This window comes from Necator americanus, chromosome I (genome assembly GCF_031761385.1).
Source record: "Necator americanus strain Aroian chromosome I, whole genome shotgun sequence".
NCBI lineage: Eukaryota > Metazoa > Nematoda > Chromadorea > Rhabditida > Ancylostomatidae > Necator > Necator americanus.
The window spans coordinates 36,953,461-36,976,638 of NC_087371.1; the positions used below are offsets into that span (position 1 = coordinate 36,953,461).

General features: G+C 39.9%; 1 protein-coding gene across 2 annotated transcripts; it reads right to left on the reverse strand.

Moving 5' to 3' along the window:
• Nucleotides 1–952: 952 nt before the first annotated feature.
• RB195_008018 (uncharacterized protein) lies at nucleotides 953–21,547 on the reverse strand (the record flags this gene model as incomplete). 2 transcript variants are annotated; one of them, XM_064181974.1, is made up of 5 exons in its annotated part: nucleotides 953–1,149; nucleotides 12,431–12,551; nucleotides 17,428–17,553; nucleotides 21,077–21,231; nucleotides 21,496–21,547. In XM_064181974.1, 5 exons carry the CDS (start codon nucleotides 21,545–21,547, stop codon nucleotides 953–955), a joined length of 651 nt encoding a protein of 216 aa, XP_064038723.1. The 2 variants fall into 2 exon arrangements, with proteins under 2 accessions (XP_064038723.1, XP_064038724.1); XM_064181975.1 differs by lacking the exon at nucleotides 953–1,149 and adding an exon at nucleotides 12,058–12,197 and having other exon boundaries at nucleotides 21,496–21,541.
• Between the last annotated feature and the right edge of the window lie 1,631 nt (nucleotides 21,548–23,178).

Genomic DNA, 23,178 nt, shown 5'->3' on the forward strand with positions numbered 1-23,178 from the left:
AGGCCTTAAATACGAACAAAACATGAAATTTGCAGTATGCGAAAAAAGAAACGTTGGAGAGTAAAAGTGAGAGAAGCGAACAGTCACTGTGCTTGTCAGTTCATCAGACTCAACACAATCAACAAAACCTTCAAATGTGTTATATTCACCCCAGATTTCCTATATTCCCCAAAATATTATACCATACTCACGCATCGATGACATTCAAAACTCAGAAAAATATAAAGAAATGGAACCGCATCGCACAAGAAATGGCAACACATCTCTCATTAAAAGATTGCTATAAAACATTGAATGTCTGACAGACCTACAGTAGATCTTTAATTAGGCTGACAACTGATTGAAATTCAATGAGAACATTAACAAGAACATCTATGTATGTACGGAACAAAGTTAATGGCTTGAGCTTAGTCACAATTTTTATGAATCTGTGAGACAGAGTGTGCGCGCGTGCGCTAACCCCAACCAGATCTGATGCAGCGATTCAAACGAGGTGTATTAGTTTAATCATACGTGAAAGCCATTCGTATTCTATTTGTCCAAAAGGTAATGGGAGTCAATATACATATTTTTGTCAATCAACCGTACAAAATCAATATTTAATTAGTGAATTTGTTGTAGTACGGTAGAGAAAAAAATCAGAGAACATATCGCAGGAAATTCTTTCAGAGTTTTATAGCTCATAAACAACCAAATGTCTCGAATTTCACATTTATTTTTTTACTATATCTGTGGGAGTTTGTGGAAGTTCTTACACGCGTATACGAACTGCACTTGACTCGAATCAGACAAGAGTAGATAACACGGAAGATTTCCAGGTTCGCTTGATTCCTCAGAATTGAAATTAACAAATTAACGAGAGGAGATTAGGAGAACTATTGTCCAGTTTGCTCTTCGCGATGCGCCGCAAGCATTAGCCGACACCACACACCACAAAGCGACAGCACTCCAACTAAGGAAGCATGCAGACAGGCGACCACTCACTCCTCTCCGATGCGGCGGCCGCGGCTCTTCCGTTCGAGTAGACGGTGGCCATGCCTGTCGATCCTTGATAATAGTCTTTGCGACTTTGCGATTGCGTTGTGGCTGCATTCCCCATGGCGGGTGAGTAATTCCAACAGTATGCGCTTAGATCAGTGTAGTACCGAACTTCAGAATATGGGTTGTTGATGAATGAAAGGGAACCACACGGCGGCAACCAGGGGGAACTCCAAGCAGTCGACAGGCAATAAGCCAAGTTAGCGCGGACTCAGGTGAACAGCTGACGCGGATTGCTGAGGATGCTAGACCGGCGCCAACTTCAAACACATCTTTCTCTTCGACGTTGAACTGTAAGAATGTGCGTAAACGTCAAAAACGGCAAAGATGCGGCAACGGATAATATGTAGGTAGTGGTTGCGAGGAAAGAATTTGTTAAGAAATGTAAAGAGGTGAAACGGAATGTGAATGAAATGTTAGATTTATGTACACAGTTGTACGAGAGGGTAAGCAAATAACATCTACATACAAGGAGAAGGAATTGTGAATGTCGAGTGGAGTGGCAACCAAACGATGATGGGGGCGATGGTCCTTCAAAAATTGGAGAAGTCAGAAAGGTGAACAGAAGTAGCAAAACAGTGAAGAAGTGTTATTAAAAGTATGGAAACTGCTACAGAAGTTCAACTTAATTAAAGACCTCTATTCATTCTATTCTACAACAGCCCGATTAATTTTGAACAATGTAAGGTAAATATTAAAAAAAAAAGAGAAACGTAAGAAGAAGTTCAAAGCGTCCGTACGTTTATAGTTTTTGTTCGGATGCGAGTGGTGAAACTAGAAAGCTATCTACTATAAATCGATTTCCTTAAGGACATCAGCCCACGAATCTGAGGAGGTAATGATTTCAGGTGGAGTATTCGTATAAGGGATCGTAGATTAATGAGAGGGGGGTGATTCCGTCCATTTCTTCCTAATTTCCGTAAAAAAAGGCGCGGAAAATACGGCTTCGAGCGTTCCGGCGCGCTATTTTCTACAATGAGTTCGATTGGAGCGCGCCAGCCTTGTGCATGAGCCGCATCTTCCGGGCCGTTTTCTACGGCAATTAGGAAGAAATGGACGGAATCACCCCGTCTCCTTAATCTACGATGCCGTATACGAACACTCCACCTGAAATCTGCACCACCCTCAGATTTCAGATTCGTGGGGTGACACATGACACCGTTTTGACATGAACGCATGGATGTTGCCACTTGCGCGACGGTGACGTCAGCAACCTGCCATGCAAAACTGATCCGTTTAAAAAAGACCCTATTGCACATAATTACCATTGAAATGGTACACAATTCACAACAATCGTCAAAGTATACGTTTCTATTGTTACGGCATTACATTACAAGAGAAAGAAGAAAACGGGCAAATAGAAGATCGTCGCTGTGGTCTCGGTAAGTTTCAGGAAATTGACTGTTGTTGATGAATTAATGAGCAATTAGTATCTAATAAAGTGATAACTGCAAAACTGATCGGAATGGATTAAGGGGCCCATTTTTAGGTGATCCGGTGGTGAATTCGATTAGAAGTTTAGCAGCGACTTAACTAATTAACAAGGATTCCTCTAATCTATCAAGCATTTTTCCAAAAATTTTTAAATGCATTTTCCAGTGTTTGGCTATTTTATCTGTCTCGATTTCTCTCTACTCATCAAGTACACACAGAGTAATTGTAATATATTGTATGATGGTAATAAAAAAGAAGATAAAAATCTCCAAAATCACGTGAATCCTTCATTTGACAAACTTCACCTATGTATTCACATAATATACAGCAATTAGCAGTATGTCACAGTGTTTTCAGATCAAAGTTGGAAGTTCAGTGTACTTTTTTTCCACGAAGTGGTAGGCCTATGCAGTAGTGAGATGTCTCTTTCTCCCGTAAATATTGAAAATAGGTGGCTTGAACGAATGGAGATGAATGCGGAAGGAGGAAGTCGTGGCGAAGATTCAAAAAATGATGGGAATCCCAAGAATTCGTTTTTATAATCCTGTCATGAACAGTCACTTCAAATTCGATTGCATTGAAAATGTTCATTTTCAATGAAGTACAGGCATTGCTGAATAAGGAAGTTTTGTTGAAGTAGGTCAGAGACAACACGCACGAATATTCTTATTCAAATATTCACGAATATTTGAATTCAGGCCTCGTCAAAGTTATATAAATAAGCATATCCTGAACTATGCTTGTGTTTGCTCAGTAGTCCTAATATAGAAAAAAGTTTCGCTTTTCTTTTCTTTTTTTTTCGTTTAGAAATTACAACACACAAGCTTCCCTTTCTGGAAGATCGAGAACAATTATCGACTTAAATCCGATTCTTAAGGTACCGTCTCTAGAAAGTTTTGGTTTTGCCAATCTATTCAATTATTAGAAAATTACATAAACTTTTCGTAGTTTCTTGAAAAAAAAATCTTTTTAAGAGAACAAAGCCTAGTGTAGTGTGCAAAAACTGAAGAGGATCGTGTTATTCAGATATTTGTAGCATGTGGTCCTAAAGTGCTGGGATAGAACAATTTTTTCACTATAAATACAATAGCAGCGGTAATTCTTCGTCGAAAACAAAAAAAACGCATTCAATTCCAGAATTGTATTCAAGACAACTTATGTCTTGGTTTTTTTTATCAAATTGGAAAATCTCTTCCTTCTAGTTTGTGTCGAAGAATAGAAGCGCTCGATCATGGACGACAATAAGGAAGAAGCAAGTAATGGCGGCATATAATTGACTCCAAAGAAATCGCCAGTCGTCAGAAACATCAATTTTTAAGAAATTTCCTAAGTGAGACAATAAAAGTGATAAAAACTGTGGGCATTTTCAAGACGATTGAGACATATCCCATATTAAATAGATGGAGATCAGATGGAGAGAACGGAGAAGTTTGTAAGTGAATATTCATTAGAGTTGTTCTAATGCGTCACAAAATTTCCATAACAACGTGGCCGCTACGAATCCATCCGGGCGATACAGAAATGCCGATGAACGATCTGTATCTGTAGAGCGAAGCATGCGGAAAGACTTCTGTTATGAGAACGGCACGAATGGCATATGAATAGCTCGTTTATGGGGTGTTCATCGACATTTTCAGATGAAGCAGATTCCCATGAACAGAAAAATAAGCATGATTTCAGCTGAAGAGCTCAGAAATGACAGCTATTTGATGCTATGAGAAGCAACGGATTATCGGTATTTTTCCCTCTTCAACTCCATTTCCTAGAGTAATCCATGAGAAGGAAGCAAGAGAGCGCCGTTAATGACTACATTTGTGAAATTGTAGCATTGTCTAGAAAAATCACAAAACATAGAAAGGAACATTTTCCGCTCAATGAAGTCAAAATTCGTACCTACCCATTTATTCGTGTAATTAATTCGTGTATTTGGATGTTATTCATGTATTTATTATTATTTACTTGTACTATCATTGTATATTTAATAAAATCTATTTATTTAAATTTATTTGGGGCACTGAACATCACTGCTCATCCATATTTATCACCAAATGGTGTGGTATTTACTAAAGGGAAAAATTTTTAATAAAATGAAAGGAACAATAATATGACATATGCAAATTATAATTATATAAACATTACAAAAGTAGTAAGATATGCAATAATAATATAATAATGTATATGAGTAGTAAAAATAAAATGTGAACTGGTTTTCCACTTTGCAACATGAATGTCGCTACAGATTCCTCAGTTTCCGCAACCTTTTGTTCCCCTGCATACTGTTCAAGCGAAGCAATCTGCGCTGTAAATCGCTTGTGTTTATTTTTAGGCTGTCCCTTCCGATTAAGAAAAAAAACTTGAAGAAGTACTGGAGAGCTAGGGAATTCTGCGTTGTTAAACAGGACGGAGGAACTCCTGGAAAGTAAGTAAACGTGTGAGTTCAGCACACACACACACAGCTTCCGAGGTTTTCTTTTCAAGACGGAGAAAGCTCTTAAGCGATCTGTGTACTCGATCGAAACAAAAGCCGAGCCGAGTAGCAGATATATGCAAGAGTTTTTATTTTTCTATTGTAAAATCATATCGCTAAGAGTCGGTCCGATATTAGGGACTCTTCACAGTGACAGCCCTGCTTCTATTTTATTTATTTACTTAGTTATCTGAACACACTCATAGGTGTACCATAAAACAGAAATAAGAAGGAACAGAAATAGAACTTCGCCTTAGCTTTATGCATGAAGTTTGGCACTTTATAGCACATTGTGTGGTGGATGGACAGGTCATTCTCCTGCTACAGAAAGTAAGAAAACCGAGATCCTTTTCCTAAACCAAGAACGCGTCAGGAAACAAAAGGTTACCAGGGTTTGGGTGAGAAACTCAGCCTCTAGGATTTAATTCTAAACATTACTCCACCGTAGGGGAAAAGAGAAAAAAATAATATAATAAATAAAATATTATAGGGAGGAAAAAAAGCTCCAACATCACCGTTCAAATCCTGATCAACCACAGAGAACTAGCTCAACTAATTATTTCTTTTGAAAAAAAAAATCCTGTTATTTGTGCTAAACAACTAAACAAAGAATGTTGTGGAAAGAAAGAAAGAGAAAAAGAAAGAAAGAGAAACTGGTGGAAAAAAAAACTACCTTGTTCTCCAAGAACTAACAACTCCAAAGCATTATTTCAACCGTTTTACTACACTACATTTATCTTCGTTTACATTTATTTTTCATGGATGAAGGTTGATGTTTGATCATAAAGGCTAGTCGGTTGAGTCTACTCATGTGCAGCTCCCGAAAAGAACACTCTACTTCGCCCTATTGTTACGACGGAAAGAAAATGAATTCAATGAATTTCTTCTTGCAGCTAAAAAAATCCTCTGAAAAAAATTCAAAAAAGGCTAAGGCTTTCCTCTGCTAAAATTAGAACGTTTTTCATTCACAGTGAGCCTGTACCATTAAAAAAAACTCTGTGAGAGCAGAACTTGACGTGAAATCATCACCGCATTTGTAAAATACGTATGAAGAAGTTCATTAGAATTTCGTAGTAACCATTTGATAAACACATTCCAAATTTGATGAAATTTGATTCCCATGATATTTTTTAATTAATATTTTTTTATATGTAATAAATCTCGTGATTTCCTACAATGCAGCATCTTACGAACTTTCCATCTCCAATGTGTCCACTAGCTTAAATGCTTTTGAAGAAAGTAGAGCAGCTCAATAAATGCATCTTAGCGTTAAGATCGCTAGCAGTATCCAGAGCAATTAGATCAGAAGCATGTGTGGCTTCGAGCTCGACAGGATTGTAAATTTTTTGAAAACCATTAAAGTGTGAATCATCTCGTAGACACATATGTTACTCAAGTAAACGTCAACAACAAAGAAAACAACTTCTTGCGGAAACAAATGTCTGGGACAGCAAAAGCCTTCGAGGATGAGGAATAACCTACTGTACGCTACTTGCACTGATTGCTACTATGATACGTGCAATGGGCGGAGTGAAACGCGTTCGAGAGCTGACGTAAGAACACACTTGATGTATCGAGATCGACGCAAACGTTCTGGATTTGTTCTTAGGCACCTAACTTACTGGAAATGTGTACCCAAAAACAGGAAAAAACACTAGGAGGTTACGCTCTGTGGGCGCGTGCCGATCGAAAGTTCGAAACCGCCTTGGTGCCAACCAAGCCTTTCATCTCTCTGTAGTCGACCAAATGGTGCCAAACTTCTCTGGGAGGATAAAAAAAACTGACTTGACACACACGCCTAATCCTCGGAAGTCACAAGTATAGGCCAGTTACACGTTCGTAAACCTCAAACGATTTTGAATTGAAGTGAAGGAGGTGGCGTGTCACAAGCGGATTGAATAACGCCAGGCACTATCCTTGAAACTTTAAGAGGGGTTCAAAGAGAGGTAAATGGGAAATACTGGACTCTGGTCCGATTTACAGAAATTTTATGGGTTTTATTATTTTATTATATTATTTTTATTTATTTGTTTTATTTTATGCGATGAAAGCAAGTAAAGCAGTGGTCCCTTAAATCTACTGAGGACCGCTTACACAGTTTTTTTTTTCGGCGAAGATTTCCAAATAAGCAGGTTCGTCGTGAAACCGGCATACTGTATCTATACTTACAGGCGCTTGTCGACAGAAAACGAAAGGAATAGAATTTGCTGTTTTTTCTCCCTCCGCCATTCTTCAAAGCTCAGATTACCATTCGTTTTATCCTCACAGTCTCATGTTAGTGGATGATGAGATCTATAAATTTAGCTTGACATAGATGCAAAAAAAAATAATTGGGGAAATGATTTATTATGAGATTGTTCGCCGCCCGTGATAAAAATAGTGGATCAGGGATAAGGGACGGGTACGGTGGTGACGAAGCTACATGATGCTGCTTGACGACTTTCAGCCAAAAGGATGTCATAACAAAAAACTTCCCACAAAATTAATTTAAAAGCTAAAAATCATGTGAAAAGGATTCGTCAGGAGAAATGCTGATGGCTACGAAGTACGGGGTAAGAACCTCACCCCCAAACATAAAAATCTAAAGGTGAGCGCTATTTGGCATGTACAATATATAAAAAACATTATTTAACACTCTCTCGGGTTTGGAATTAATCCTAAAAACTTTGTCGCTCCATACATTTGCCAGTTATTAATTCCGTTGATTTTCAGAATTTGACGAAAGTGTTTCTCTTCTTGAGGAAAAAGTACCTACATATTTAGAACAGGAGCAAATTTGTTCGGGAACATCATTTGCAAAGATGGCACAACGATGATGAAAAATTATGGATTCCTTCCTGGATTTTAATTTATGGATTGTAGAGTTTTTGCTTCATGCTCGTCTGTACCATACTTTTGTTGGTGTTTTGCATAACTCATTTACTTCTCCGAATTTCACTCGAACTATTCGAATCTCATTAAAAGCAATCTTCCTTCTCACTTCAGAAAAAAAAGAGGAGAAAAGAATTGCAACTTGTCCATAGTCAAAAGAACTTTCGCACTTCTAGAGAAAAGAATATTAAGCTTTGAAGTAGATAATATTTGTAGCATCTCCTAAAAGTAGTTGCATTGCATAAAGTAATCCGTAGAAACAATTATTGTGGTCCGCTGGCTGTTGATCATTGCAGAAGAATCGAACAGAACACTTGTTCATACTAAACCTTCTAAGAAAGGGTGCCTATCAATTACTTAATTATTTAATTATTCACTCATTGTCATTTATAATTTCGCAGTTTACCATACAATCCTTTTGAGAAAAATTGTTCCTTTAAGATAATTTGCACCCATTTCACTACTAGTGAAATCAAATAGCCTATAATCCAGGGAACAAAGAAACGAACCTAGCAACTAATAAAAACTGATAAAAACAACTAGTAAAAACAGACTAAGATGCCAACATTTCAGTGTCCTCCTTTCTCGAAAGGATCGAAGACCAAAAATTGAAAACTTTGAAAGGAAATCAATCAAAGGGCTTTGTGCACCTTCATCAGTACCCACTCATAAAATTGAGTGAACATGGAAAAAGCATGGAGTTACGCTTACGTAGCTTAGCGTAGCGACCACCCTTAACGTAATCGAAACGTCACCAACATCAGGGGAAGAGAAAGTTCTAAACTATAACTAACTAAAGTTAATGATCATAGAAAAGTATAATTTTCACATAATCAGGCGCTAACAGCCGGCACAAGCTAGAGAGGAGAAAAACAAACGTATAGGAATCAATACAACGAACAGGAAACAGTGAGAGGAACAATGTGAGAGCAGCAGCAGTTGGTAGTGAGTAGTGAAAGGTAGAATCATATGGAGCTTTGTCGACTACTGTGGTTCAGATGCACTCTGGATGAAATTGATGGGACCTGAGCTAGCGCAGCTTGTGGTTGAAGTGTAAACTGTCGCAGAATTCATTCAAACATGCCCATATTGCTGCATTCACCACTTTTATTCCGAAGTAATGAGCATCGAATGAAGGTAGTAGGTCGTCTATAAACTTTATCCCTTTAAAGATGTTGGTCGAAATGTATTGCGATGAGATTTCACAAAGATCTTTCCATTCAATCGAATTCCCAAAGATTCAACGGAATAAGAGGCCACACAAACGGTAGTAATGTCAGGGTACGTTACAAAAGCTCCCATCGCGTCCCATGGTCCCATTGCGCTGCAGTCTGCGAACATGCCGCTTCCTACACTTTTTCCAATTAGAACCACAGAAAGAGAAGAGGTTAGAGAAAATCACCGCAGTCCACAGATCTTTTCTTAGGGAGTTTTTTTTTCTGAAGGAAATATCGAACCAGAGGCCTGCAGCTGAAAGGAAAAAGGGAATGGATGGCGACCAGTGAGTGAGTTCTCTGAGATATGAATGCAATGCGAAATAAACATAAGCAACTCAACGATGCAAAACTGCCACATTTCTGATGAAGAAACCATACTATAATACCCAATAATATTGAAAACTAGGCTATGCAATTCACTGTAATCTTGACGCTGATTCCTAACCGTTACGATAGTTTCGAAAAATTAAAAAAAAAACTACTTCAAAAAAACCTAACTTTTACCAGTAGGAGAGTTCAATACTTAAAAGAGGTATTCAGTAGTTTTCATACGCTCTACTGACGCTGATGAAAATTCAGGAAACTGGGCAGTGAACGGAAAACAACGAAAGTCTCGACAAGCGGCTCCATTTTTAACCGTCGAGAATGAGGTCGTTAAATGAATTTTCCGCCATCCATTCGCCGCTATTCTATCATCGTTTCGTAAATGTTCCTGTTGGATTTTACATGTACAGCAAAAAAAAGCTAGAATGGAGGATTTCTACATTCACTAAGACCGTGATGTCGGGTTTATAGGACCCCTAGCCTATCGCTTTTGAATCTTCAAGGATTTGTTGATCACATTAAATAGTAGCTACATGTAGGATGAGAGATTCTACACTGTGTTTGCACGGTCGACGGTTCGGAACCGTTGTAGGCCAATCTAATTGTCCTCCTTTTGAGCCCAGATTTCATTGCGAGTATAAAAGCACCACTGCTCGATATATGTATGTGTCAGTCCTCGTTAGTGATTGCATTGACCATGTACACGTTCATAAACCTTTCCATGAGAAAGTCTAGAACTAGGATAGTAGCTACTCACATCGGGATGTGGTGTATCTTTGCATCTTTGCTTCCTATCTACAAAAATTATTTGACTTAGGAACGAGATTCTGCAGAAGTTCGATGGAAAAACCTGACATGTTTGTGGATTATGTCTAAAGTATTGATCGTTACACAATGAGATTTGTGTTGACTGCAAGTGGATCTCTCAAATGGATCTCTCGCCGGAAGAAAAGCAAAGCAAATGCACGTTCTACATAAAAAAAAGAAGAAGAAACTGTTCTATTTCCGTCCGACTCTCTTTGACTCGTTGGAGTGCAAGGCGGAGCCGTAGCATTGCAGTGATTGAAGCGAGACGTATGTATGTGAAAAATGTAATTATCTCCTTCAAGGAATTACTGATTTCTGACGAGAAGTTAGAGATGCTGTTGAAGAGCAATGTTTACATCTTTTTGCTCCTTCTCTATATTGTCCAAAAAGCTCAATAATCAAGAATTCTCGAAGAATCAATGGCATAGGTTCGATTCAGAGCAATAATTCTTGTTTTTTTTTAGCTAACGTGAAAATTCTAATTTAAATCTAAGGTCTAACTTCACAAGAGATAGATATGACTTCATTAGTCAATTAATCCTGACATGTGAAAATATAAAACGTCACTGTTTTCCACGAAATTCCTCAGAGAACGGAAAAATATGTAGCGAACAGTAGCCGCTCCCATCGGAACATAAATCTACATATGTTCATTGAGTGAAACATTGTTCCGAGGCAAAAATTCACAACTTTAGCCTCATAAATTACTGACATTTTTTCCTATGTTCTTTTTTTGTTTTTGAAAGAATCCTAACTGATTTGCGAAAGTTTCATTGATCGACAAAGTGGTATTTCTGTTGATACCAATGCCTTAAATATTTACATTATAAGCATTAAATATTTACATTCACCTCGGTAGAAATATCAGATATAGAGAAGCAAACGAGTAATTGCTACGGCTAGTTAGCTTTCAACTTTCACGGCCTTTTCTCCTAATTAAGCTTTAGTAGCAGGTATGCTCAGTAACATTCACTGTTGATTTCTCCGAATTTAGCAATGATGCTGTCTACTTGATAAGTATCAGTTTCGATGAGGAAGTCATAAAAAGTATAACTAATCGTGTTAGCCGGCCGGGTTTTCAGAGAATTCCATCAACGCGCTTATGTGCATAGGCGAAGACAGCAACGAGCAATGAATGATTTGATTAGAAGGCAGGTTCTCGCTGATTCAGCTGATATGTGTGCGATTTCGTAGTCAGGCGGTTATTGCTTTAGCATAACGGAGACATTAATGCATAAAACGATGCAGAATGCAGAAGAGAACAACAAAAATCAAACGGCTAAGCGTCTAGAATAGTATAGAGGGTACACTGTTCAAAAATACTAGCAATATGTTAACCATAGGTAATGGTTCTTGTATTCGCCATCGTAAATTCTTCAGAAAATCACTAGCTAAGAGGTTGAAAATAAACATAGTATTTAGTGTCCCTATGCCTTAGAAAAATTTATGCAAGGAATGGGAGATTTGCAGTTTGAAAGAGTTACGAATGATTTCTCACCTATGAAAAGTCTTCGGTGGTACACGATGTTTTAGTATCTCCCAGTAGAAAGGTAAAAATTTATCGAACCCGGGGGGAATAAAAATTGGGATGCAAATCGACGTCTCGATTGTAGCAAGCGGAATCTGTAACCGCAAAAACCGCCCCAGAGTAGTAAATATTCTTGGATTTGAGTCCAGCGAATGGGAAACGAGTTGTAAGAGTGAAAACACCTGAAAGTCACAGTATAGTAGTACAGGCCAAAATTATCATCGTTTATTACGTTTAGAAAAAAATTTCAAATCCTGTCCGTGGGTACCTTAATTCTTACCTTATTTCTAAAACTGCTCCAATATTGCGCTAATATTAACGAAGTTATCGCTGACTACGGTGACTTCATTTCTGATAAATGGTCTCTTTATTTATCTGACTGCATTCAGTTGCGACATTTCGTCTGCTGCTCGTGCACATAACCTAAGAGTCCGTCGCTCAAAATTATCGTATTTGACCATTAGTTTACGCAGGCCTATGTAGCTACAAGAAATGGACTTATCCAACACCTCTGGATTATGGAATATGCATTTATAAATCTTGAAAAGTAGCCGACTCTAGAATCATTGGGAAATAATTTGAAGAAAAACCACATACCCATTTTTCAGAAAAACATCAACACCAAAGCGATAGTAATTTGATTACAAAACGAAGCGGAGAAAAGAGAACTTCTAACTCCTCGACAAAGACCCCTTGGCTCCAGAACCACCAACTTCCACATGCGATATACTCTAAAACACTTACCGTACTCTAGATGACGTCGATCCACAACTTCGTCCCGCACCATGGGTCGGTTAAAGAACGAGCACAGATGAACAGGCAGCGCTCCCAGTCCAAAAACTGCTGCATGTGCAGCCCAGTAACTCTGTAACACGTTGATAAATTTTGATAAATTTTGCAGATCACATGGATTGCATGCATTTCTCCATCACTGCCTCTATCATTGCCCACCTCAATGCAATTTGTACCGGGATCATCAGCCCAGCATCGACTAAAAACAAGCTTCACATTTTTTGTAAGCAGGGATTCATCGTAGCGTCCGAGAACAGTGAAATGTAACAGAACCAATTGCCACAAACAGTTTTCGCTATTGTATAGGTGACAAATGTTGACTTTTGAAAACTCAGAAATCGCTCATAACTTCTTTGTTGAAAGAGACACGTTCCTTTCTAACAGCTGTTGTGAAGTGGAAAGAAAGCAGGTAGAGAGGAATTAACTTCCACAAATATGGGACATTTTCATTTGCTTCAAAGCGGAAAGGTTCTCTTCTCCTAGCAACTGCAGCGCTCGCAGTTTTGAGGAAGCTGAACTCGAAATTCTTGGGAAGTCGTTTCTTTGAGTTTTCTGGGACTTCCATTTAAAAATAATTGAAAACAACGCCAGCAGCTTTAACACCCGCATAGTTCCACGTCTATCAGTTTCGATGAAACCTTATTTGTATGATGAACGCGGATTCTGATTTTACTGACGAGTAAAAGAATTTAATTGGTTGGACAATTTCCCCACCAAGCAAAGTGTCCATGATTACTATAAAACTAAATCCTTTGGAAATGGACTGCTTTGTTGACCTGTACGACTGGAAACTTTATCTATGTAGTCCATGATGAAAGTGAAGGTTGTTAATGGTTTAGTATTAGATGAAAACGACCGCATCTCTGGCACTGCCCAGATGTCTCCACCAAGGATCCAGATTGTTTGACCTCAGTGTGTTCCCACTCAAGCCTAACAATTTTATGGCTGGTTGAATTGTTTTTAGTCAATACCAATATTTCTCAACATTTACGAGAGCACACGTTAACCTTTTTTGCTGGAGCCGATCAGGCATCTAGAGGCGTCTCTTTTCGAGACGTCGTTCGAGTCATTGTGTGAGAAATGTCGGGCCTAAAGCGAAGAAGACGAATTCAACGCGGGTTAGATCAAAAACAGCTGGTCCTCCTTAAAAGCAGCGTACCACGAATCTGAGGTGGTGCGGATTTCAGGTGGAGTATGCGTATGCGGGGTCGTAAATTATGGAGGCGGGGGTTGTTCCGCTCATCTCTCCCTGCATCACTGTAAACAGCCACCTGCAGAATGCTGCTTTCTACGACGCCATCTATTGCAACGCTCCACCCCTTGCGCCGCCTCCGCCCTGCGATTCGTCGAAAATCAATTCGGACTGCCCTGGTAGGCACTAAGGGACGCTATGCGTGCAAATGTTGCGCGCTGCAATAGAAGGCATGGTACAAAACAGCATTCAGGGGCCGGCTGCTTGCAGTGATTCAGGGAGAGATGAGCGGAACCACCCCGGTCTCCATAATCTATGACCTCGCATACACGGATACTCTACCTGAAATCCGTACCACTCCAGGTTGGTGGTATGCTGCCTTTAATACCCATCGATCCAAGCCATGGGAGAATCGATGAATAAATAGATTCTGGTGTGGATATTAGAGGAATTAAGAACAATTTTGAAAGTGTTGAAAGACAAAATAGGAAATTTAACTCGACCTAAGTACAAATCCCTAGCGGTCTCATCTAAATCTACTTAAACGGCTGCGCGGGCGGTAGCGTCGCTGCTCGCTGGCCCGCAGCCAGCACTTCTGCCAAATCGGCGGCCCTTCACAGGCGTGAGAGCCTTTAGTGTTAAAAGCCAGTCGTAGCTGTTCGCCCTGAATTAAATAGGTGAAAGTGATAACTTCTACCTTCGCTACACCTGCTTCATTGCCTATTTTAGCTTTGTCTGCTAACTAAGGTGATTTATTTCTAGGTATGTATTCCACGTTGTGACTTCTTTCTCCCTCGAATAGTCTTTATTTCTTGACATGTGCTGGCATGGAGTTGTTTTCGGCAGGAACGTCAATGATTCTCGGCTTCTACAACTCACGGCTGGCACAACCCTGCCTGTTAATGCATTGTTTATATAATTGAAAATTAGTTGTTTTTTTTTACGAAATGTTGCTATATGTCCACACATTTCCACTGATGTTTATCTCTACTCTTTAAAGATTTCACTCCACCTAACTCTCTTTCTTCGTTGCTGAAATCATTCCGTTTCTCCTCTGAACCGCCCAGTATTGCATTTCAAATAATCGTTTTTAATTATTGATTTGTCGAAGGTACGACTTTGAATTATACGACTCCGAAATAAAGAGACTTTCAGTAACGATAACCATGCATTTAACAAGCTGACACACTTATAATAACCAAAATAAAGTATAACCCAACGCAGATGGAGTGAAAAGAAATATAGACATAGATGGACGTTAACGAAGCGTTGTAATGGACAAAAATCACTACGAGTTTCACGAAATCCTTACTTCAAACGATTGTAAATCATCCGAAAAACGTATCTTCGACAAGTCAATAATTAAAAACGATTATTTGAAAAGCAATACTGGGCAGTTTAGAGTAGAGATCGAATGATTTCAGCAACGAAGAAGGAGAATAAAGTAGAATGCAATCTCTAAAGAGGAGAGATGAAGATCAGTGGAAATGTGTGGACATATGGCAACATTTCGTAAGAAAAAACCAATTTTCAATTATATAAAGAATGTGTTAACAGACAGAATTGTGCCAGCCGTGAGTTGTAAAAGCCACGAATCATTAACGTTCCTGCCAGAAACAACTCCATGCCAGCGCATGTCAAGAAATAAAGACTATTTGAAGGAGAAAGAAGTCACAACATAGAATACATATCTAGAAATAACTTACCTTAGTTAGCAGACATAAAGTTAAAATAGGCAATGAAGCAGATGTAGCGAAGGTAGAACTTATCACTTTCATCTATTTACTTCAGGTCGAGTAGCTAGGACTGGCTTTTAGCACGAAAGGCTCTCACTTTTCTGAAGGGCCGCGGATTTGGCAGAAGTGCTGGCTGCAGGCCAGCGAGCAGCGACACTACCGTGCAGCCGTTTAAGTAGATTTAGATGAAACCGTCTTCGTCTCCAGCCGATCTTATGTGTTAGGCTGAAAGGAAAGACGTGAACGTTCTCTTTTTCAAACTGAAAAATGCACACAAAATGAAAAAATACGCAAATGTTACGTATCACTCAAGAAAGAATTTCTCTTTTCACGACCCTTTTTTTATTCCAATATTTTAATTTCGTTATTCCTGTCTTTTGAGATAATGAAAATGCAATGTGAAGTTAAGGGAGGAACTGCGGGACTGAAGAAACTGAAGTGCGGGACTTTCACGAAGCTCAGAAATCTGGAGGGAACATTCTAGCACCTTGCTGAACCGATGTCATCGAAATCGAAGAAATATAAAGGTTCCGAAGCGGTAGTACTAAACATGAGTTGACCCCTATAGTTAAAAAATCGCGGTAAAAACCCTCCTACCAACGAGACCGTGCCTCGAACCGAAACGATCGTTCATCCTGAAAACGAAGATTACGACACCAAAATAAAATGGCAATGACTGGTGCGGAGCAACACGAGGAGAGCAGACTAAAGGAAAAACTAGTCAAAGTTATCTCGTACATCCAGTTGCGACCTGTTCATCGAAGTCGGAAGGCATGGTAGAACGTGATCCTACCGACGGGAGAATAGATGAAGAAGGACGGATGAAATAAGAAAAAAGGACTACCAGAGAAAGCACCTCTATTATGTATGTCTTTGTCGATAGAACGATAGCCGAAAATGACTGAAATTATCGAAATACAAAGAAAGCAAGCAAACACAGAGAGAAAAACAATAAGAAAAACAATATCAGTACCATGGGGCGATGCAGCGCAGCCGGTAAGAGGTTCCGCTGTGGCTACAATCGATCGGAGGTCCGAATCTGTCCTGGTGCAAACCAAGCCTTTCAGACTGGTACCAGACTTTTCTGGGAGGATAAAAACACTGCCTTAGTACATCGGCTAGTCCCCGCAAGTCACTGTAAGGCTACAGGCTGTGAGGTTCATAAACGTCAAACGAAGTCGGAGTTGAAGTCGAACGCGCAAGGACCCCATAGGGATTGATCAACGCCGTTCACTATATCCTTTATCCTTTATCGTGACCATAGACAAATTTGGACAAATTCGTAGGTCATTTAGTTAGAAAAATTTTTAGGTTCCCTTCAACTGTTCGTTTTTTGGTACTGAATTTTTAACCACACCTACTTGTCTAGTATAGCATTATGCAGTTAGAAAGTAAGCCCATAAGATGAATCTTGCATGGGAATTTTTACAAATCCCTTCAAAATAAAATACATATAGACAGAAAGACTCTTCTATAATAATACTCCCATTATTTTCGTGGCCGTCAAACAAATTAAAGTTCTCTTTGGAGGATGTAACTGTTAGAATTAACTGGAAGAAGGAAGAATCAGTACGACACTTGCAATCACCAGAATTGGGTGATGACCTTCATAGATTAAACCCAGTGTGTTGAAATAGCAAGAAGCAGAGATTGCGAATGACACAGGAAACTGAAGAACTTTGCAGAAGAACTTTGAAAAACTGGGAGTTCAGACAGAACTTAAATAACCTAAAAATTAGACCGGGGTAGCGTCGTGGGGAGGAGGGGCACTCAGTGGCGCCCTTATTTCTCAAAGTAAATAATCAAGTCAATCGGGCCTCTAAGGCCTAAGCATTAGTCTTAGAGGATCTATGACATGTAAACTTGAGTTACTAAGAGAAAAAAGTAAGTTAGTGCTTCGGGAAATAAGAGTGCCACTGAGTGCCCCCCCCCCCCTTAAATTGTACTCGGGAATCATCTTGTACTCGTCAATGGAATGAAGAAAATTGAGAAAAAATAATAAAATAGCAAAATTCTCCGACCTGCCATTGGTGTGGTGTAAGTGATGAAGCAAGGTAGCACAACCATTGTTCCCATGACGCAGTAAGATGCTCTGGTGGAAGAAGTCCACAGGAGAATAGATGAGCCGGTGACGAAAGCAAAATCTCCTATAAACTAGAATCTTAATAACTGAGAACGAGCATCTCTCTGTCCTTCTTCACATTTTTCGTTTAAAGATATCACCCCACGAATCTGAGGTGGTGCAGATTTCAGGTGGAGTATTCTTATAAGGGATAGTAGATTATGGAAAGGAGGGTGATTCCGTCCATTTCTTCCTAAGTGCCGTAAAAAACGGCCCGGAGGATGCGGCGCCGCACAAGGCTGGCGCGCTCCAGTCGAACTCCTTGTAGAAAAAAGTGCGCCAGAATGCTCGAAACCGTATCTTCCGGGCCGTTTTTTACTGCAATTAGGAAGAAATGGACGGAATCACTGTCCTCTCCATAATCTACTATGCCGTATACGAATACTCCACCTGAAATCCGTACCATCTCAGATTCGTGGAGTGATGCCTTTAAGGGGAGCGTGTCACGATTTTGACGTGGTGCAGAAACCGCGGCGAAATCATAGAGTTCGTGCTGTAGACTGGGGAAAACAACGTGATTCCGCTCGTCTTTCCCTAATCGTCGTGGAAAAAAAAACAGCGCTAAAGTAGCCGATCTTTCCTGCGGTTTCTAGTTCAACGCGCCACCTTTGTGCACGCTTCAGATTCATTAGCGAGCGATCGAGAAACAATGAAGTCTTCTCAGCATCCTATTCAAGTAAAACCAATGAGCAGATTGCTGAGGGACTGGAGCGTGCACAAGGATAGTGCTCTTATGTATCTTGAAGGAAAAAAATGCTGTTCCCACCCCGTCTTTCTACAACGACTAGGAGCGGAACCACGCCGGATCCCGCAATCTACAATCCAGGCTCTAGGCTTTCGTTGTATTTTCTGCACCACGTCAAAATCGTGATAAACCACCATCAAGAGAATTAGATTCTGTAGAATGTAGGTATAGTAGGATCGAAACGACATGAAACTCGGTAGAGTAGCGTAAGCGACTGCGCTCGATGGAGCAAGCGGTTGCAATCGGTGTGGGACCATCGTGAAATGCAGCGATGAGTGGTGCTAGCAAAGGTCCTTCGATCACAACTGCCGCGCTCCTCCGCAACGCTTCGAGCGCAGTGGCGGCCCTATTTCTAAGTAACTAAATCTGTCGGGCCTTAGACCTAAGCTATAGTACTATAGTAGAACTAAATTTGTCAAGGCCTTAGACCTAAGCTATAGTACTAGAGAGTCTATGATATCTAAGCCAAAATTACCAAAAGAAAAAAGTAAGAGGGAGAGCATCCAGAAACGAGGGCGCCACTGAGTGCCCCTCTCCCCCCAAGCAACTACATTTTCCCCTTGCTCTCATCTTACTGTAATGAGAGCACACTACTCGATTTAAAGAAAATTTGCTTCTGCAAGATAAGAGCAAAACACAGTGATTTATGCAACTGCGAGAGCTGCCGCGTACGAAGCGGCACATTCGAACCGCTAAGTGGTGGGTTGCAAGCCTATCATTGGCGTAGTTCCAGTTAGTTGTTCGAAATGAGGCGGTCCCGCCACGCAAACATACGCAGTGGATTCGATGGAAGTCTAGAAGAGCCGTTACGGGGTTACAAGGGTCAGATTTTGGCTAGATTGAGCATTGCATCATAAATAATAAAGAAAAAGAGACAAAAGTTTCTCGAAGAAGTCCATAAATATGATGTTTGGTCATATTTTTGTTGTTGTATTGAACTGGAACATGCTGAGGTAAAAGAGCTCTACACCTTATAGTAGGTACTCGTTGGACCACCACCATATGGGCTCTGTTATCCTCCGGTCGAAACGACCTGAAACTTAGTGCAGTTGCTAATCGGACGTGCTCAAAGCGGCACAACGGAGCCAGCGTTCACGAGAGGAACCATCGGTAACTGCGGTTATCACTGCAATCCAAGTAGAAATAAGCGATGGCTCCTTAGAACTATCCACAGTTAAGATTCTTCCCCCTAATTCAATGCCAAATTCGAAAGAGGCCGTAAATGATGGATGGAGTGCTTTTTCGAACTCTCCCATTCACTTGCAATAGCCGTAACTTGTTTTGTTGTTTGGAAGATCTGGCAAAGTTAAAACAATAGTAGTCCCAACTCTGTCTTGTCTTTTTCCTGGATAGCTTTAACCCAAATGTTGTGGATCCTCTAAAACTGATGCTTAAAGGCATCACCCCACAAATCTGGGGTGGTGGGTTATGCCTATACGAGGTCGTGGATTATGGGAAGAAGGGTGATTCTGTCCATTTCCTCTTAATTATAGTTTAAAAAAAACGGCCCGGAAGATGCGGCGCGTGCACAAGGCTGGCGCGCTCCAATCGAACTCGTTGTAGAAAATAGCGCCCCGAAACGCTCGAAGCCGCATCTTCTGGGCCGTTTTTTAGGAAAATTAAGAAGAAGTGGACGGAATCACCCTTCTCTCCATAATCTACGACCAAGTATAGCCATAACCCACCTGAAACCCGCACCACTTCAGATTCGTGGGGTGACGCCTTTAACTGCTTGGCATGGCAGATCTTTGCAATTCAGCCGAAGATATCGGAAGTCAAGCAATAATGGGCGGTTACATTATGAGGAGTATCGACGATAAACGGATTGGAAGGACGTTAGAGTGGATCCAATGAGATGCAAAACGCACTGGAAGGAGACCGCCAACGAGACGAACTGCCTGTTCGCAGTACGGCTCGACTAGCTGGGAGCTGAGCTGGATACGGATGTAGGTGGCACGAAACTTATGAACTTGTTGAGTTATGATAGTGAGGAGAGGAAACAGATGTAAACAATGCTGTGCTCGCAGAATAAGTGAAGATGATCTATCTAAAGAAAAAAGACAGTCTCTAGAGAAAAAAAACAACTTTGGAAAGGGGCTTAATTAATTAATTTTTTTTAATAAATTTAATTTAATTTAATTAAAAATGCAAGAAAATTAAAGAGAGCTCCTTTCCAAAGTTGTTTTTTTTTTCTCTAGAGACTGTCTTTTTTTCTTTAGATAGATCATAACTTAATTTTCTTGCACTGGAAGCAAATCTTACTCGAAATGTTGAAGTGAAGTGCATATATGTACAAAAATGGGACCGTTGAACTGATGAATGAATGAATGAACTCGAACTTTTTTTCGTGGAAAAGGTAGTAAACAGATTGGAGGGAATTTCTTTGAAATTTGCTTATCCGGGTGTTTGTTTTCTTACCAGATTCTTAGAGGAATAAAATGCGAGGACCTGGCTATCTGCAAGTACGTAATATTGAGAACAACTTTCCATCAAAAACAAACTTCCTCATCGCTGAGGCAACTTTCGTGACGGAACGCATTCGAAAGGAAGAAACGTATTTTCTTTGTGAAAATAGTAGTGCAAATAACACGGTTGTCCGTTTATTTTCGGAATACTCTTAGAACACCACGAATCGCTGTGTGTGTGTACAACAATCGCGTGCATCCTTGTATGGGGACGATCAATTTGTGAGAATGGTCTGAGAATAGCCATACAGATCGCTGACCTTATGTTTGTACACAGCGCCATCGATCGCGCATTCTTTGAATCATCGATAGAGGATTTATTGGATGGACAATCTCACCTGTAGGTATGCATCAGGATAGCGTGTAGGCTGCATGGTTAGTTTTAGCTCGGATGTTGATGGTTGATCCATGCCAAACTCATCTTCCGAACGATGTAAATCGCTTGACCGACGAGGTGACACCGATGTTTCATGAGGTTCATCGTTGGAAGTGCCTTAAATGACCAGCTTGAGCCTATTTTCCGACTGCTGTGCTATTCACTAACAAGAAAAATCATGGATGATGCTTTTTTTTTGCAATAAGAATAGGTAAGGTTCGACAAAAATCCAAAAAGAAGCCGGAAAAAGCGTTAAGAAGCTTAGATTTTGAGGTTCAACACGCAGTGAGTTCGGAGCACAAAAATGTTTTATTATAAAATGTAAACAGGGATATTCTTCCAGACGGGTTTTTCTCTCCGGAAAAAAGAAGAGATTCGTACCTGGTGTTTCCTCCACAGAAATCATCATCACGTCCTCTCCATCCATTAGCATGAAGTTGGGCGAAGAGGAAGCTCTCTGAACAATCCGTTTCCTCTCTTGAAGTTATCGCTTCCTTGGCAGAACACAATTGATATCGAATGCTTTTGAAATTACCCCACCATCCTGAGGAATTTTGATTACATCTAACCCAATTTCTTTTCTTTCTTAGATATAAAACGCCTGAATATTTCCAAAAAAAGCAAAAGTTCTCTCAGATATTTCACCGGGATTTTTTGCTGCATTAATAAGGTTGGAAAATATTATTCAAAAAAAAATGAAATGGATTTTCCTTATTTTTATAGATAGAACAGACTTTGGAAAGTAGAAGTAATGAAGGTGAGATAATTTCCTCTCAAATTTCGACTTAATGTTAATTGTTACCAATGAATAATTCGTGGATTAAAGAGGAAGGGCTAACCAAAGAAAGGAAGAAAGGGGAGGAGTTAACACGATGATCAGCAGGGTCGGACCGTACCATTCAGCGCCGACCCGAATCACAGCCCTGCAATGCACCTTGTGCAAACATCAACTCAATCTCGGTCGAGCACTTCCTCGGAAAGTTCCTCGTCCACCACTTTTTTCGTCATCGGCCTGCGACGGACCCGACCGAATCCGCGAACTTCTGCGATGTACAGCACCGCTACCAACTTGTGTCCCAAAATCCGTCGCAAACGGTCGGAATTCTTGGAAGGAAGGGCAAAATTAAATTTTGAAAATACCATTCAAAAGTGAATGAGCTGCTGATTTCGAATATACTTCGAGCATTTACTTTTGCTAAATGTGTGGCCTGAAAACGGGCAAACTTTCCTCAAGCCCCGGTTAATTATGTATGTAATTATGTGTAGATGCCTCCACTCTCTACTTGACACACGATTTTTATCTGTTTGATCCACTGCACATGCTTTCGGTATTCGCTCTTTTCGAGGGAGGACTAATTATTTGTGCACAACAAATATTTGGAAACCTCAGAAAAAAAAATCCTGTTAGTAAAAGTCCTAATCCTGTCTGTGCAAAAAACAAATTATGAGTTTAAACTGCTTTAAATGTGCTCTGACACTAGACAAATGTGTCTTTGTTTTTGTTTTCTTTTAGTGCAAATTAGTGTACGTGAATAAATAAATAAACGCTGTGCGTAGGAACATTGAACGACCAATACATAAGTCCCAGGTCCACACCGGTGTCAAAGACTAACCATCTTTAAATTTCACTGATCATCCGGTAAAAAAAATACCTTTTTATCATTGAAAGGCGAATGTGGGCATGCTCACCTTTTTGATTGTTTGAGAAGTTAAGAGTACAAACAATTTACCTTCACAGAAAAAAAAATTTACTCGTTTTCATTACAATTACCGAAAATCCAGAAGAAAATTGTTTGCGTTCGAGTTAATAGCTGAAATTCATCAAGTCATTTATGTATTACGCTGAATGGCGCACCATGAAGAAGATCAGCAACTAGAAACCACTGTCAATGGAGAAAAGTGGATCGGATGCAGTATTCAATTCCTGTCTAAGGAGAAGCCAATGTCAAACACCTTGAATGTTTTTTTCATTGAAAATCCTCTCAAAATATTCATTTAATTCATCTACACACCTGTTATAAACTTCTTCTCGGTTAATTCTTAATCCTCCTTTTGTTCAAATAT